Here is a 13654-nt window from a genome sequence, read left to right as displayed (position 1 = left end):
ACTGGGTTTGAATTGTGCAATTTTAGGACCAGCCTGGTCATGACATGCAAGGTGCTACACTGGGTTGAGGCAATCCCAGACAACTGCAGACCAGCAGAACCCACTGAGAGCAGCCTGTAGAGAAGGACTTGGGAGTTCTCATGGATGAAGAGCAGGACATGATGCTGCAATGTGTGCTCGCAGACCAGAAGGCCCAAAAATACATCTTGGGCTGCATCAAAAGAGGAGTGGCCAGGAGGTCAAGGGAGGTGGTTCCCTCCTTTACTGTGACCTTGTAAGACCCCACCTGCACTGCTGCATCCAGCTCTGGGGTCCCCAGCACCAGAAAGACGTGGACCTGCTAAGAGCAGGTCCACAGGAGGCCACAAAGATGGTCAAAGGGCTGGAGCACCTCTCCTGTGAAGCCAGGCTGAAAGAGCTGGGGTTGTCCAACCTGGAGAAGAGAAGGCTCTGTGCAGAGACCTTATTGTGGCCTTTCAGTACTTAAATGTTATAAAAAAAGACGGAAAGCAACTTTTTACATAGGCAGATAGTAATAGGACAAGGGGGAATGATTTTAAAATAAAAGAGACATTTAGACAACATGCTGGGAAGAAATTCTTTATGGTGAGGATGGTGAGATACTACAACACATTGCCAAGAGAAGTTGTGGATGTCCTATCCTGGAAGTGTTCAAGGCCAGGTTGGATGGGTTTTGAGCAACCTGGTATAGTGGAAGGTGTCCCATCCCATGGCAGCAGGGTTGGAACTAGATGATCTTTAGGGTACCTTCCAAGCGAAACCTTTCTATGATTCTATGAAGTATACCTGAAAAAAAATTAATTTTACATCAGTCTTCTGATTTAGTCAGCTACCTTAAACTTCTCTTCTGCTGATGCAACTTTTTAGTTGAAGCATTTTAAATTTATTGTTAATTAATTGTTTTTCTAGTCTCCAGACTCCTTTCCTACAAGGAAATTAAACCAACATAAGCACAAAATAAAGCCCAAGCCACACACACTCCCATACCTTTCCATACTTGGAAGTTGTCCACAAACTTTGAAGCACAGCACAGGAAACGTAAGTATTCTTTAATTCTGTTAGTATGGCTGGCTCTTGTTGCACTGTTAGTACACAGATTTATTCGAGGACTGTCCCACTGGACTACCAGCAACTCTGTGTCACTATCTTTTCAGAACTTTCCCTCACTGTGAATTTTTGCCTCTTTTGTCAACTCACATCTGCTCTGTTATTAGCAGCGGTAAAACTCCCTCCATACCACCTTTTGAATGAACTCTATGCTTTTCCCCCGACATGAATCTTCAACATCTACTCCAATAATTCAGACTTTAAAAAAGCAAAGTAAAACAGCAATAACAAAACTGCCACCGACTCTGGAGATTAAATTGAGGCCATAGTGTGGACTTCAGGTAGCAAACTACTCCCCAAAGACTGAAATACTAACTTTACTTTCTAGAGTATGCATACCTCCAATAGTACTTTGGCACACAAAAATCTTTTTAGGATTCAAACTCAAATAGATTTAGCTTGAATATTTACAGCAATACCATTTGTTTCCATTGGAGGCACTAAGAGTTCTTAGAGTTTTAAGATTACCAGGAGGTTTGTGAAAGACAGCTAAGAACAAGAAATTCTTAGTCAGAAGGACTAAAATCACTGTCCAAAGAGAGGCATGCAACCCTGTATAAGTTCTGGAGTCCACAACATAGGGGTGGGGAAAAAATAAAAATTATAGAAATTACTGCATAGTTAAGCAAGCTCCCTGCATGATCAAGCGCAAGTATAAGAGTGAGGTGGATAGCCTGGAAAAACACAGAAGACTGGTAATACAAAGCCAGCACAGTAATTCTTAGACAGTATAAGAACATGTGGAAGAGAGAGGTCAGCAACAGCTCCAACTGCAGAGGCAGAGACCCCAAACTAACCACAGTGGCTGAATGCAGACATACAGCACCATGGAAAGCTTTAAGCCCCTCCTTGACAACTGGCTAGAGCACAGTAAAAGAGAGCTTTCAAACCTTAGTTCTAGAAAAAAAAGAAGTTTAGGCAGATAATTTAAAAACAAACAAACAAACAACTAAACAGAATTCTTCCACATAACTCAGTGGATTTCTCAGAGGCAGAGCTGTTTGCAAGAAAGTAAAAAATCCCAGTAACTGGGCCTATGCAGCTGACTGGTTCTGGAAACAAAGCAAGCCATCTACTCAGGGGATGATCCCAAAAGGGGGAAGAGAGAGAAGATGGTTCCACCACTGAGAGCCCTGAAGTCATGTTCCATCAAACCACAAATTAACTTCAACATAAATCTTTAACAAGCAGAGAAGGTGGAAGCCTTCTAAGGCCATCGTGGACAGAAGCAAAAAAATCCCTGACCTCATCAGGAAGACTTCAGGCAGGGGATTGTACAATGCAGACTTGGAAGGAAAGTAATCCCACCTTAGCCTTAAGTGCACAATTATCATACAGACATTATAGAAAAAGAACCCTTCAGCTCCTCCTGAAGCCATAGCTTCCTCACAAACATAACACATAAGTGCTGAGAAGGAACAAAGGGAGAACAAAAATTCTCAGGCAGAAACTCAGGGAATGCACAGGCAGGAACAACCAGTAAATCATCAAACCTCAATTCCTTTACTATTTACCCATTAAATTTCACCCAATTACAGCAGCACTTTGTACTTCACATTCACAGCAGGTTTAAGACGGATGTTTTCAGCTTCTTGTTTTGAATTGTTAGTAGAAACTTCTCTACTAAATTTAAAGATCTCTTAAGTGTCTAAGGTTTTTGCCCCTCAACTCTGTAGAAGTAATTGAACAGCATCAATTACTTTCCAAAGACTACACTGATAATACTTGTAAAGTTTGCTTCAAAAAAGAGAATGCATATATACAAAGCAGCCTAACTTCACAGTACACAAGTAGCAGAGGAGCTGCACGCAGACCACTAACCACACACTAATACCTTATGTCAGACTTATCCTGTGCTGAAAGGAACAAGAATTACAAGCCTGAAAAACAGCAATATGCTAAATAACTTGTCCAGTGGGTTCCTTACCACCTACAGATACTGTAGATGCATCTTCCTCCACACAGAGGACGCTAGTGCTAACAAAATTCCTTTATTGTCTTTATGTATTCCTTGGACATAGATACTAGGACGTGGGGGGAAAAAACCAGCACACATTTCATGACTGAGACTTTCACAGAATTTTTGATTTATCAGTCTGTATGGATCGGAAATCCATAGTTGAGCTAAAACATGTACTACAGTTGACTGCTTCAAGGGAAATCCTGTCTCAGAAGGGTGAGGTTTCAGTGCTAGCATCCCTCATAACACAGGAATAAAGAGCAGGGTAAGAATGGGCTTCCCATCTGTCACATGCATAAAAACATGGGTGATAAAGGTGGCAGACAACCTACGTATTTTTTTTAATCTGTCACTTCAAAGAAGTCCTCAGATAACCCTCAAGTGCGCAGACAAGCAGGCTACAGGTTGCATGCAGAAAATTACTGTGATTTTGGCCAAAATTTCCACTTTCATTAGTCAAACACAGAAGGTATTTTAGTTACATTATCAGAATCCCAACACACAGGAACAGGTTCAACATTTATTTAAAAAATAACAAAAACCAGTTCTCTTGCATGTTTTTGCACATACTGCTTATAAATAAAGTTATTATTCCAGTCAGAAGATACAGAGATGTATCGAAAGTATGACTTCAAAAATAGCTGGATCCTAAGTTGCTAGAAGTGAGCCACCTCACCTCAACACTCATACTTCAGTTGATAAACAGAGGTTTCCATTTCTGTTCTCATGCTCTGTTTAACTTTTGTAAGTATCACAGACCTAGATAACACTAAGAAACAAGCTTAGATTGAGTTTAGGTTGCACTCAAAATCTAAGAAAAAAAGAGTCATGAAGAAAACACGACTAGGCAATATAGAAATGATGTCCTCAAAAAGGGATCCACTATTCCAATAAAGTAAGACAATCTATTTTCCAATTTTTAAATTTATTTTTGGAAATAGAACTAGCAACTAGCACAATAATTTGAGATTTCTGGTAGCAAATGTTTGAAGTACTCTTAAACAAGAATGCATACCAATTGTATCAGAAAAAAAGTTTCCAAAGAATGTTAAAGGCAAGAAACAGCTTTAAAAACAGAGCCATAAGAGCACCTTAGAATTATAGGCTGATGTGAAGCGCCCTTTAAAATACAGTTAAAACACTTGCTAAAAGAAACATGGTTACAGAAGAACACAAGAGGCATTAAACAGTTTAGAAGCTACTGCTGATTTGGGGGAGACAGGGGAAGAGTAGAAACTTGCCGCATCCTGATACAATCTTACAACAGGAATTCCTGTCACAGAAATAACACAGATTCTGGAAAAAAGTAAATTTATTGCCTTGCAGAAGGCTTAAAAATGCAATAGAGAACGAAAAGATTTTGAGAAACAAAACACAGCAATCAAAAGCTGTTGATCATAGAATTATTTAGGTTGAAAAAGACCCTTAAGATCTTCGAGTTATATAAAATGTTTTTATGAAGGAGTCCCTACTCAACAGTTCAGTGAAGACAAAGATTCCAACTTTCTACCAATTTTACCAAGGTTCTCGGATTAATCACAATCACAGAATGGTTTGGGCTGGACAGGACCTTCAAAGACCATCTAATCCACTTCTCCTGACATGGGCAGGGACATCTTCCACTAGATCATGTTGCTCAAAGACCCATTCAGTCTGGTCTTGAACACTTCCAGGGATGGGGCCTTCACAACTCCTCTGGGCAACCTGCTCCAGAGCCTCACAACACTGACTGTAAAAACTTTCTTCCTTGTGTCCAACCTAAACATACCCTGTAACTGTTTAAAGCCATCACCCCTTGCTCTGTCGCTTTAGGCCTTGGTAAAAAGTCTCTTTCTTATAAGCCCCCTCTAAGCACCGAAAGGCTGTAATGAGATCTCTGAGCAGAGCCTTGTCCAGGCTCAACAACCCCAACTCTCTCACACTTGCTTTGTAGGAGAGGTGCCCCATGCCGTTTTCATGGCCCTCCTCTCACACACCCATATCTTTTTAGAACCGGGGGCCCCAGAGCTGAACATGGTTCTGCAGATGGGGTCTCACAAAAGCAGAGCAGTGAAGGGAGAATCACCTCTCTCTACTTGCTGTCCATGCTTCTTTTTAAGGAGCTCAGGATATGGTTGACTTTCTCGGATGCACACTTGTTGCCTCATGTCAAATTTTTCATCCACTCCCCAAGTCCTTCCCTGCAGGGCTGTCCTCAATCCACGCATCCCCCACTCTCTACAGCTGCTGGGGATTGCCCAGACCCAGGTGCAGAACCCTGAGGTTCACATGGGCCTGCTCCTCAAGCCTGTCAAGGTCCCTCTGCATGGCACTCCCTTACCTCCAACACATCAGCTGCACTGCTCAGCTTGGTGTCATCTGCAAGTCTTCCAAAGGCACACTCAAGCCCACTGTCTGTGTTACTAATAAAGATACTGACCATCATCCATCCCAATACAGGCCTCTGAGGAACACCACTTGCTAGTGATCTTCATTTTGACATTGAGACAGTGACTACAACTCCTTGGATGTGGCCATGCTGCCAGTTTCAGCGCCTTATTCGCTAAATAGTTAATCCATTAAACCCATATCTCTCCAACTGAGAGACAAAGATGGGTTATGAGACCACAACGTGCTGTCTGCAACAGATGAACACAAAGCTTGAGAGACAGAAAACATGTATATCTGTATCTTGTTACTCACTTTCTAGATTTCTAAGATAGCAACAATTCACATGTAGGCCACATTTTAGTAATTTTTTACAACAGGTGAATGCTCAAAAGTTTTAGTGACTGTCCTGGAAATATCTAAAGGGACTTGTCAGAAGAGAAGGGCACGGAGAGAGAAAAGAATACAAAAAAGACTTGACAGCCATTACTAATAAGGCAGAAAGTAATTTCTCATACAAGAAAACAGATGCAGTAAGAGCTTTTGAATGAGTTTCTCTAGTGCTTACAAAGAGAGCACTTAAAAAGGAGACTCAGCAGATGCATGCCTTCCTTTCCACCCCTCCGACTGATTACTAAAAACAGTCTTTGCTTGACTGCAAGGGAGAAACTTACGCAAACAGACGAGATTCATTCCCCTGCTGGAGACTCACAGCAGCATCAAGACACCGAGGACCTGTAGCGGACCTGGCGCACGTCAATGGCCCCACTCGAGCAGGCACCGGCGGGAGGCGGTACACGAGCCCCCTTTCGCCCAAATACCCCGGCACCGGTGCCCGGCTCCAAGAAGAGGAAAGAGCCTTCACGAGCCGGCCAAACGCTCCGGGGGAGCCGCAGGAGGAGGGCACGAAGCCGCCTCCAGCCGCCTCCCGCCGCAGGGCTCGGGCTCACGGGGCCGCTGCCATACCCGGCCGGCACCTCAGCATCGCCCGGGCTGCCACCCCCCGGGCCGGGAGACCGCCGACGCTCCCGGCCGAGGGGGCCGGCACCTCTCCAGCCCTGCGGGGGCAGCCTCCGCGGGCTCCAAGCGCTGCTGCCGGGGGAACGGCGGGGGGACACCGTTACCTTCGCTCTTGCCCAGGATGCGGCAGCAGAGGCTCTGCAGCAGAACGTTGGGGGATTTTTGGTCCGGAGTCGCCATCGCCGCGCGGGAGGCAGGAGGTGACGCGGGGGCCGGGAGCGGGCGGCAGAGCCGGAGCACAGCAGAATGGCGGAGGGAGGCGAGGACGCGCCACCCGGTCGACAACACAGAGACCCGGCAGCACCTCCCGCTCCCGCCACCGCCTACGGCGCCATTTTAACGGGACCCGCCGAAAGCCGCAGCGGCGGCCGCACACCCACAATGCCCCGCGCGGCGGGAGCGCCCCGCGCGCCGGTTCCGGGGCAGGCGCCGCCCCGCGCGCGCGGGCAGGAGCCGGGGCGGGAGCGCGCGGTTGGAGCGGGACGTGCCCCGGGCTTGGAAAACGCCTCTCACCTACCCCTCAAAGCCTCTGAAGCCACGCTCCATCAAAGCACAGATTCACTTCAACACAGATCTTCTAACGAGTGCAGGAGATGGAGGCCTTCTCAGGCCATCACGGGCAGGAGCGAAAAAGTCCTTGATGGAGGGTTTGCGAGGACTTCAGGCGTGGGATTGCAGAATGCACACACGGATGCAGAGTAATCCTGTTGCCAAAATAGGTTCTTTCACCCTGTGTGCAAGAGGCCAATCCACACACAGTCGAGGTATTTGGTTTATTTGCAGTTCTGCACTGAAAGGGGTGCTGGGTGGCAGATCCACAATAGCACCCCAGCTACCAAAACTTTTTACTATTTATACATTTTAGCAAACGAGTGAATTAGTGTTTATTGGCTACAAGTTATGTAGTTCTTAATTAGTATTCTATCTTCTATTAATGATTCCCTTGCTTCTCATTCTAATTAGTCCACATTCTCAGTCTTTCTCTTCTTTTGAGTCGGTGGGTTTCTTGCATTGGTGGCCGTGAGTCGGTGGTCACAATCTCGTCCTGCTGGAATTACCTTTTAACCAGTCAGAGCTGATTTCAGCACAGTTGCTGAGTTGGCTTTATTAGTCTTCTTTTTCTTGGAAGTTCTGCCAGATGTCCTTGTGGCCCAAAATTCTGCATTCATTGTGTCCACCATCAGTGGTATGTCCTTCTTCCCAAGCTTTGTTAACCTCCCTCAGGTTGGAGATCACTGAAACATATCAAGCCCTAAACCTTAACAAGGCAATTCTTTCAACAACTAATTTGTCTTTCTAAGACCTGGACATCACTTACTGCTTCTTAGCTGCTCTGTTTCACAGATTAAATCTTTTGTTGTTGTTGTTTAGGCTTGAAAGTACACAAAGATCAAACATCAGAGAACACACTTTCTTCAGAAAATCTTACATATTCCACATTTTGAAACAATCCCACATTAGCCCTGATACATAAAGAAATTATGTAGCTTTCTCACAAACATAACAACAGACAAGAGCTCAGAAGGAACACAGGGAGAACAAAAATTCTGAAGTACAAAATGAGGGAATGTACAGGCAGGAACAACCATTAGATTGTTGAAACTCAACTCTTTTCTATTATTTACCTATTAAATTTCTCCCAGTTGCATCACTACCTTGCACTTTACATTTACAGAAGGCCAACTACACAAATGGTTTAAGATGGATATGTATTTGCACCTTCTTGTTAGGAATTTTTACTGGAAATTTCCCTACTAAATTTAAAGATGTCTTAGGTATCTCAGGATTTTGCCCCCAAACTCTGTCGAAGTAATTGAACACTGTGGATTACTTATGGGGAGATCAGGTTCACTTATTCCCCCTCAGAGAACAAGCCGTGAGGTGGCTGCACTTCCTGTGATTTGGTGCCTTGGGGATCAAGGCACATTAGTGGCTTTTCCACACAAAGTAATTACCAATCAGGTTGGGTCTGGAGAAATGTGTGAGGATCCTGGACAGACGTGTCCATGCCCTGCTTGCCGTGCAGCTGGGTGTCTCCCAGTCCCTGCGGAGCTGCCGGGCAGCGTGGGGACCAGGGACAGCACGCTCATGACTGGTCTGCGCTGCCCCCTGGGACCTGCTCCTCAGGCTTCTCACCCTTAGCTAGCACAGACACTGACATCACAAGATGTCTGAACTTCCATCTCTTCAGTAAATTCATGCTGTGTCCGGCCCAAAATACATACTTAGGAATAATTACTGCTCTTCTGCTGCAGGAGTCCTGCGTAACCCAAAAGAGGCGATTGGAAATGCTGCAGCAGCAGCCAGGTGAGCTTGGTGCACTGCTGGCTGTGAACAAATTCATTCCTGCGTGCAACATGTGGCTTTCTAACAGCCCCCGTTGGCTTCATTGTTTCTGTGCAGCCAGTTTTGTGTGGGTGCTTTCTACAGGCACGTACACGTGGCCTTTCATTATGGGAACATTACAGATGTAAACATCAGCTCATTGCTAGCATTACTGCTAGAAACAAATCACAATGGCAAGCCAAGAACTGGAACACATTGAGGATGTATGGGGGTTTGTTGCTTGGAATATTCTAGTAGGAACGTCCATAGTCTCATCACTCACACTATAGCTCTTCATTCAGTGATACATTCTTTAGATTCTTTTGAGAAGTAAAATAAGACCCAAAACTAATAAAGTTACCAGAACTTTTTCCCATGTAAGTAAGGGTTGTAAGCTTCATTTCCAATAATTCTGAAGTAAAGACTTCAAAGATGGTGTGACCATTTTTTTTTTTTTATACTGAGCAGCAAAAGAATCTCTGTTCCATTTTCTGCCTAAAGCAAACACAGTTGTGCTGCAAAGAGCTGGTGACTCACCACTGCTGCTAGTCACTTCAGATTTAGGATCCTCCATGGAAGGTGTTAATCTGGCAAGCAGCAAATATGGTTGCTCACACAAGGCAAAAAAATAACTTTGGCAATTTTATCTGGAAGTGGTGTTCCTTTACAAAACCTTTACATTCCAAGGGAACCCAGTCACTCACAAATATCCTGTTACTGCGTTTAAGTGGACATTACTAATTCTTTCCGGTCACGTTAGTCATTTTAACTAAAGCAATTGTGCCACTGGTCTGAAATCAGAACACATTATAGAGCAGCACAATGAGAACATGCCACTGAAATGGGCTCACTCAGGGCTCCTGCAGGCAGCAGTACAAATACAAACCTAAGCTTTTCAACTTCAGCACAACCACATCCTATGTTATGCTTCTGAAGTAGTGTGATAGCCAACCATTCTGTTACATTACTGAGAATGTATTCTTTCATTTCTAGCCTCTTTTTCCTAAGGAAATGAGACTTAATGCAGTTATTCTGTATGGCAGTGCTTCCTCGTAACTGCTGGATCTCATCACCAATTTTAAACAAATTTAGAAGAGGGATAGATTTCTTGAGGATATTAGCAAAATTTAATGGAATTCAGCAGCTGAGAGTACTGAGGCCTAAGTCAGTGCCCCCTTGAAAAGAAAGGTAAGGAGAATTTACTTCTCCCTACTGTGTTTGCCCTTAGCAAAGCAGCTGATTGGTGTGCACACCCTGGACAGGTAGGCACATATCCTAGCTCCAAGCTACCTACGGTACCAGCTCTTCTTGCCCAGCCTGATGGACGGATGATTTAACAGAGAACTCTGGAAATAATGTGGAAAGTAGTCAGAAAGAGACAAGAGAGATGGAAAATAGAGGGAAACTAAGCTTCATTAGTGTCACTCCTCACAGATCTTGATTTTTTCTTAATGGAAAGAATGAATCCTGCAATCCTGTTTAGAAATGCTAATTCTGATACAGCAGGTTGCTAGCACTTGCAGTTTATTGTGGTTTTACCAACTCCAGTACAGCTATGATTGCTTAAATCAGCTTTAAAAATCTCATTTAAAAGGAGAAAGAAAAAATTTAAACTATTTTCTTACTATGTAACCATAAGCTTAATTCACCTTGCTGCTTGGTCTCTCAGCATTGGACAATAAAAAAAAAGTAATTGCTGCTCAGATTTTTCTCAGATTTTTCACAGTACAGAAAGTTCATCAGTTAGCAGAGTTAAATATGTGCTTTTAAAATTAGGACAGTGTCTTATAAGAAAATCAGCTCATCCTTAGAAGGTTAAAGGGGCTGGTGATTCAGATCTGCTGCTTAAAGATCATATTTCTGATAGTGAATAGTTTTATAACAAAAGAACATGCAATGAGATCCATCAGGAGGTGGAAGCTGAAGCTTATCAAAATAAGGCTAGAAACAAATGACAGTATTAATTCAATAAGGATGTTCACTCACTAGGGAGAGATGTTTAAAAGCGTGGCACTTTCTCCATATCTGAAACATTTTAAATCAGCCTTCTGGTACAGGCCTAGTGACCAGGTATGAACTGGCATGGGAGCTACTGAGTTGTGTTTACGTTCTGCACAAGATCAGTCTGGAGGGTATCATTGTCCCTTTTAGTCTTAAATTGTCTAAATCTTATCAATAGCTCTATGAAAAAGATCTTAATCCTTACAAAAAAACCTAAGGATTAATTATACTGATTTTGTGAACTCTTCTTTGGTTATGTCTACAGAGTACGATACCTTACATAGCTCTAGCTGTTCATGAGGCACACCAAAAGCAGTAGGGAATCATGCTAACACCTCCAGCATTTCACTGTGTTGGACAAACTTTTTTTATGTGTCATGTAGCCAATGTTAAGAATTACAGTGCCTGGAAATAGGGATGGATACTGTCTGTGCCTTAGTTAGCATATGGCAGCCCTGGAAGTACAGCAGCTGGGCCTCTTCTGGCTCCAGCACCATGTGGCTTCTGTCCCTAAGCATATATTTTCCACATAGGCAACCTCATAATGGCCTAGGGACCTGCTATGCTGAGTCTGCAGCATTAAAAGGTTATTAAACTGATCTAATTTTTGAAAGGGCATATGTTTTGGGATGGTGTTCTGTGACTCGGTTTTAGATAGATGTCCTTGTGCACAACTGGGGCTCAGATAAAGAGAGAGTTTTATCCAGTTTAACCCTCCTGCTCGTGTTGGTTCTGCACCACAGCCTATTTGTTGTGACTTTCATAGTATTACTACCACCTCTCCATTTTAAAACTCTTCACTTCAGCTGTTCCTCTGTTGACTGAGAAGCCTAAAGTATGTTCCATAATGCCATATACTTAAAGAAAGTCTACTGAATTGGTGTTAGTATATCAAAAAAGAAACCTGTGTTTCTCAATACTTAAAGAGATACCAGAAACTATGATTTCAGCTATATAAGTGCCAAACTAAGGACATTTTCATTTTTTTATTTGGGATTTTTATTCAATATTTACAATAAAATAACAGTTTTGGATCACAGAGTCACAGAATGGGTCAGGGTGGAAGGGTCCATAGCAGGTCATCTGGTCCTATCTTCCTGCTCAAGCAGGGCCATTCCAGAGCACTTGGCACAGGATTGTGTGCAGACAGTTCTTCAATATCTCCCATGAGGAAGACTCCACAACCTCTCTGGGCAACCTGTTCCAGTGCATGGTCACCCACCCTGTAAAGAAGTTCTTCCTCATGTTCAGGTCGAGCTTTCTGTGCATCAGTTTCTGCCCATCACCTCTTGTCCTGTTGCTTGGCACCACTGAGCAGAGCCTGGCTCCATCCTCCTGACATCCCGCTTCAGATACTGATAGACATTGATGAGGTTCCCCTCTCAGTTGTCTCTTCTTGAGGCTGAACAGGCCCAACTCCCTCTGCCTTTCCTCACAAGAGAGAGATGCTCCCGTTCCTTAACCATCTCTGTAGCCCTCCACTGGACCTGCTCCAGAAGATCCATGTCTCTCCAGTTCTGAGGAGTCCAGAACTGGACATAGCACTCCAGATGTGCTATGTGCTAGGGCTGAGTATTCATCTAGATCCTGAGGGGCAGGATCTAGATGAATAACATTAACTATCTAGATGAATAATATATGCTACAAACTGCAAGTAGTACTGATGTTTTGCATCTCGGGACAGTTGTCTTTCTTCTGCTGGTGCCTTGGCTATCTGAGAAGTTTCATTCTTTTGCAGTAGTCTTTAGTCATAAACAGAATTGCTTTCCAACAGGAAGAGACACAGACAGTTGCACATTGAAGCCCACTCCACATTAAATGCTATTGATCACACAGGGGTGGACACCATTATGTATCTTTCTAAAGAACAGTGTAGCTGCAGCCAGCAAACAGATTCCAACCAGCTCAGTAAAACTACATGACATTTTCTTAGTTCCTGTGCTCTCCGTCATATCAGTCATGTTACATATATGGAGTTTCAGTAAAAAAATCACATCAAATCATTTTCTGCCAGCAATTCCATGAAAATATTTTGCAAGAACACTTCTATTTTGTCAAAACTCCCTAAAATACTGTCAAAATATTTTTGAAAGTTAAAGCAACTTTTTGATAACTATTTTAATTTTAAAAAGCAGAGCAATAATTTTGGAAGGAAGCCTGGAATGAAGCCCTGTAATAAAACTGAGTTAATATTTCTAAATATATATGTTTCATTTTGAACAGAACATCAGCTTTTCTATAGGAGTTTTGACCATATGTGGCTTCAGTATTTAAGAGCAAAGACTTTTGATCTTTATCAGCCCTAGACAAAGGTGTGTGGGGGGAAACTATCCAAATAAGTCACTGAATAAAAAAATAGCATGTAGCAAACTAATCAAGAAAGATGTGCTAATATATTTGTAAGGAAATTATTTCTATAAATGTGATAATATCACTAGGCAAACATAACTCTTTAAATACAGCATAAGTCAATAATAAAGCTCTACAAAGCATTGCGATATTCTGCAAGCAGGAATGACGAAATAATTTGAGTTTTCTGATTTTTTTTTTTTTTTTTTTTGTGGTATTGTTTTATCTGATTTCACTATAAAGCAATAAAGTCAGGGTTATTACTTTATTTTAAGACCCTCACTTTGTTTATTCATTTCCCAAGGCACATATTTCTCATTCCAGTAGCAACTCTCATGTCTATGTGAGCTGAAAGCCTCTAGGTCAAGGTCTGGGTTTTTCCTTACATTACACGGAAGAAGAGACAGCAACCAGTTGGCAAAGGAGGAACCAATTCCCCCCATGCTTTTGTTTTAAATGTCAAAAGTATTCATGAACATAAGCAAATGCCATCTTGTGATTGTA

At 43.0% G+C, this 13654-nt stretch overlaps 1 protein-coding gene across 1 annotated transcript in view; it reads right to left on the bottom strand.

The window, feature by feature from the left end:
- TUBGCP3 (tubulin gamma complex component 3) overlaps positions 1-6833 on the bottom strand; it is a 48943-nt gene extending 42110 nt beyond the window's left edge. Inside the window, exon 1 of the mRNA XM_082277333.1 lies at positions 6580-6833. Within this exon, the coding sequence (XP_082133459.1) occupies positions 6580-6655 (76 nt within the window). The 5' untranslated portion in view covers positions 6656-6833. The remainder of the gene's footprint in view (positions 1-6579) is intronic.
- Between the last annotated feature and the right edge of the window lie 6821 nt (positions 6834-13654).

This window comes from Coloeus monedula, assembly GCF_965178545.1.
Source record: "Coloeus monedula genome assembly, chromosome: 3".
In the NCBI taxonomy this organism is placed as follows: Eukaryota; Metazoa; Chordata; class Aves; order Passeriformes; family Corvidae; genus Coloeus; species Coloeus monedula.
This window is presented reverse-complemented; position numbering and strand designations above follow the sequence as displayed.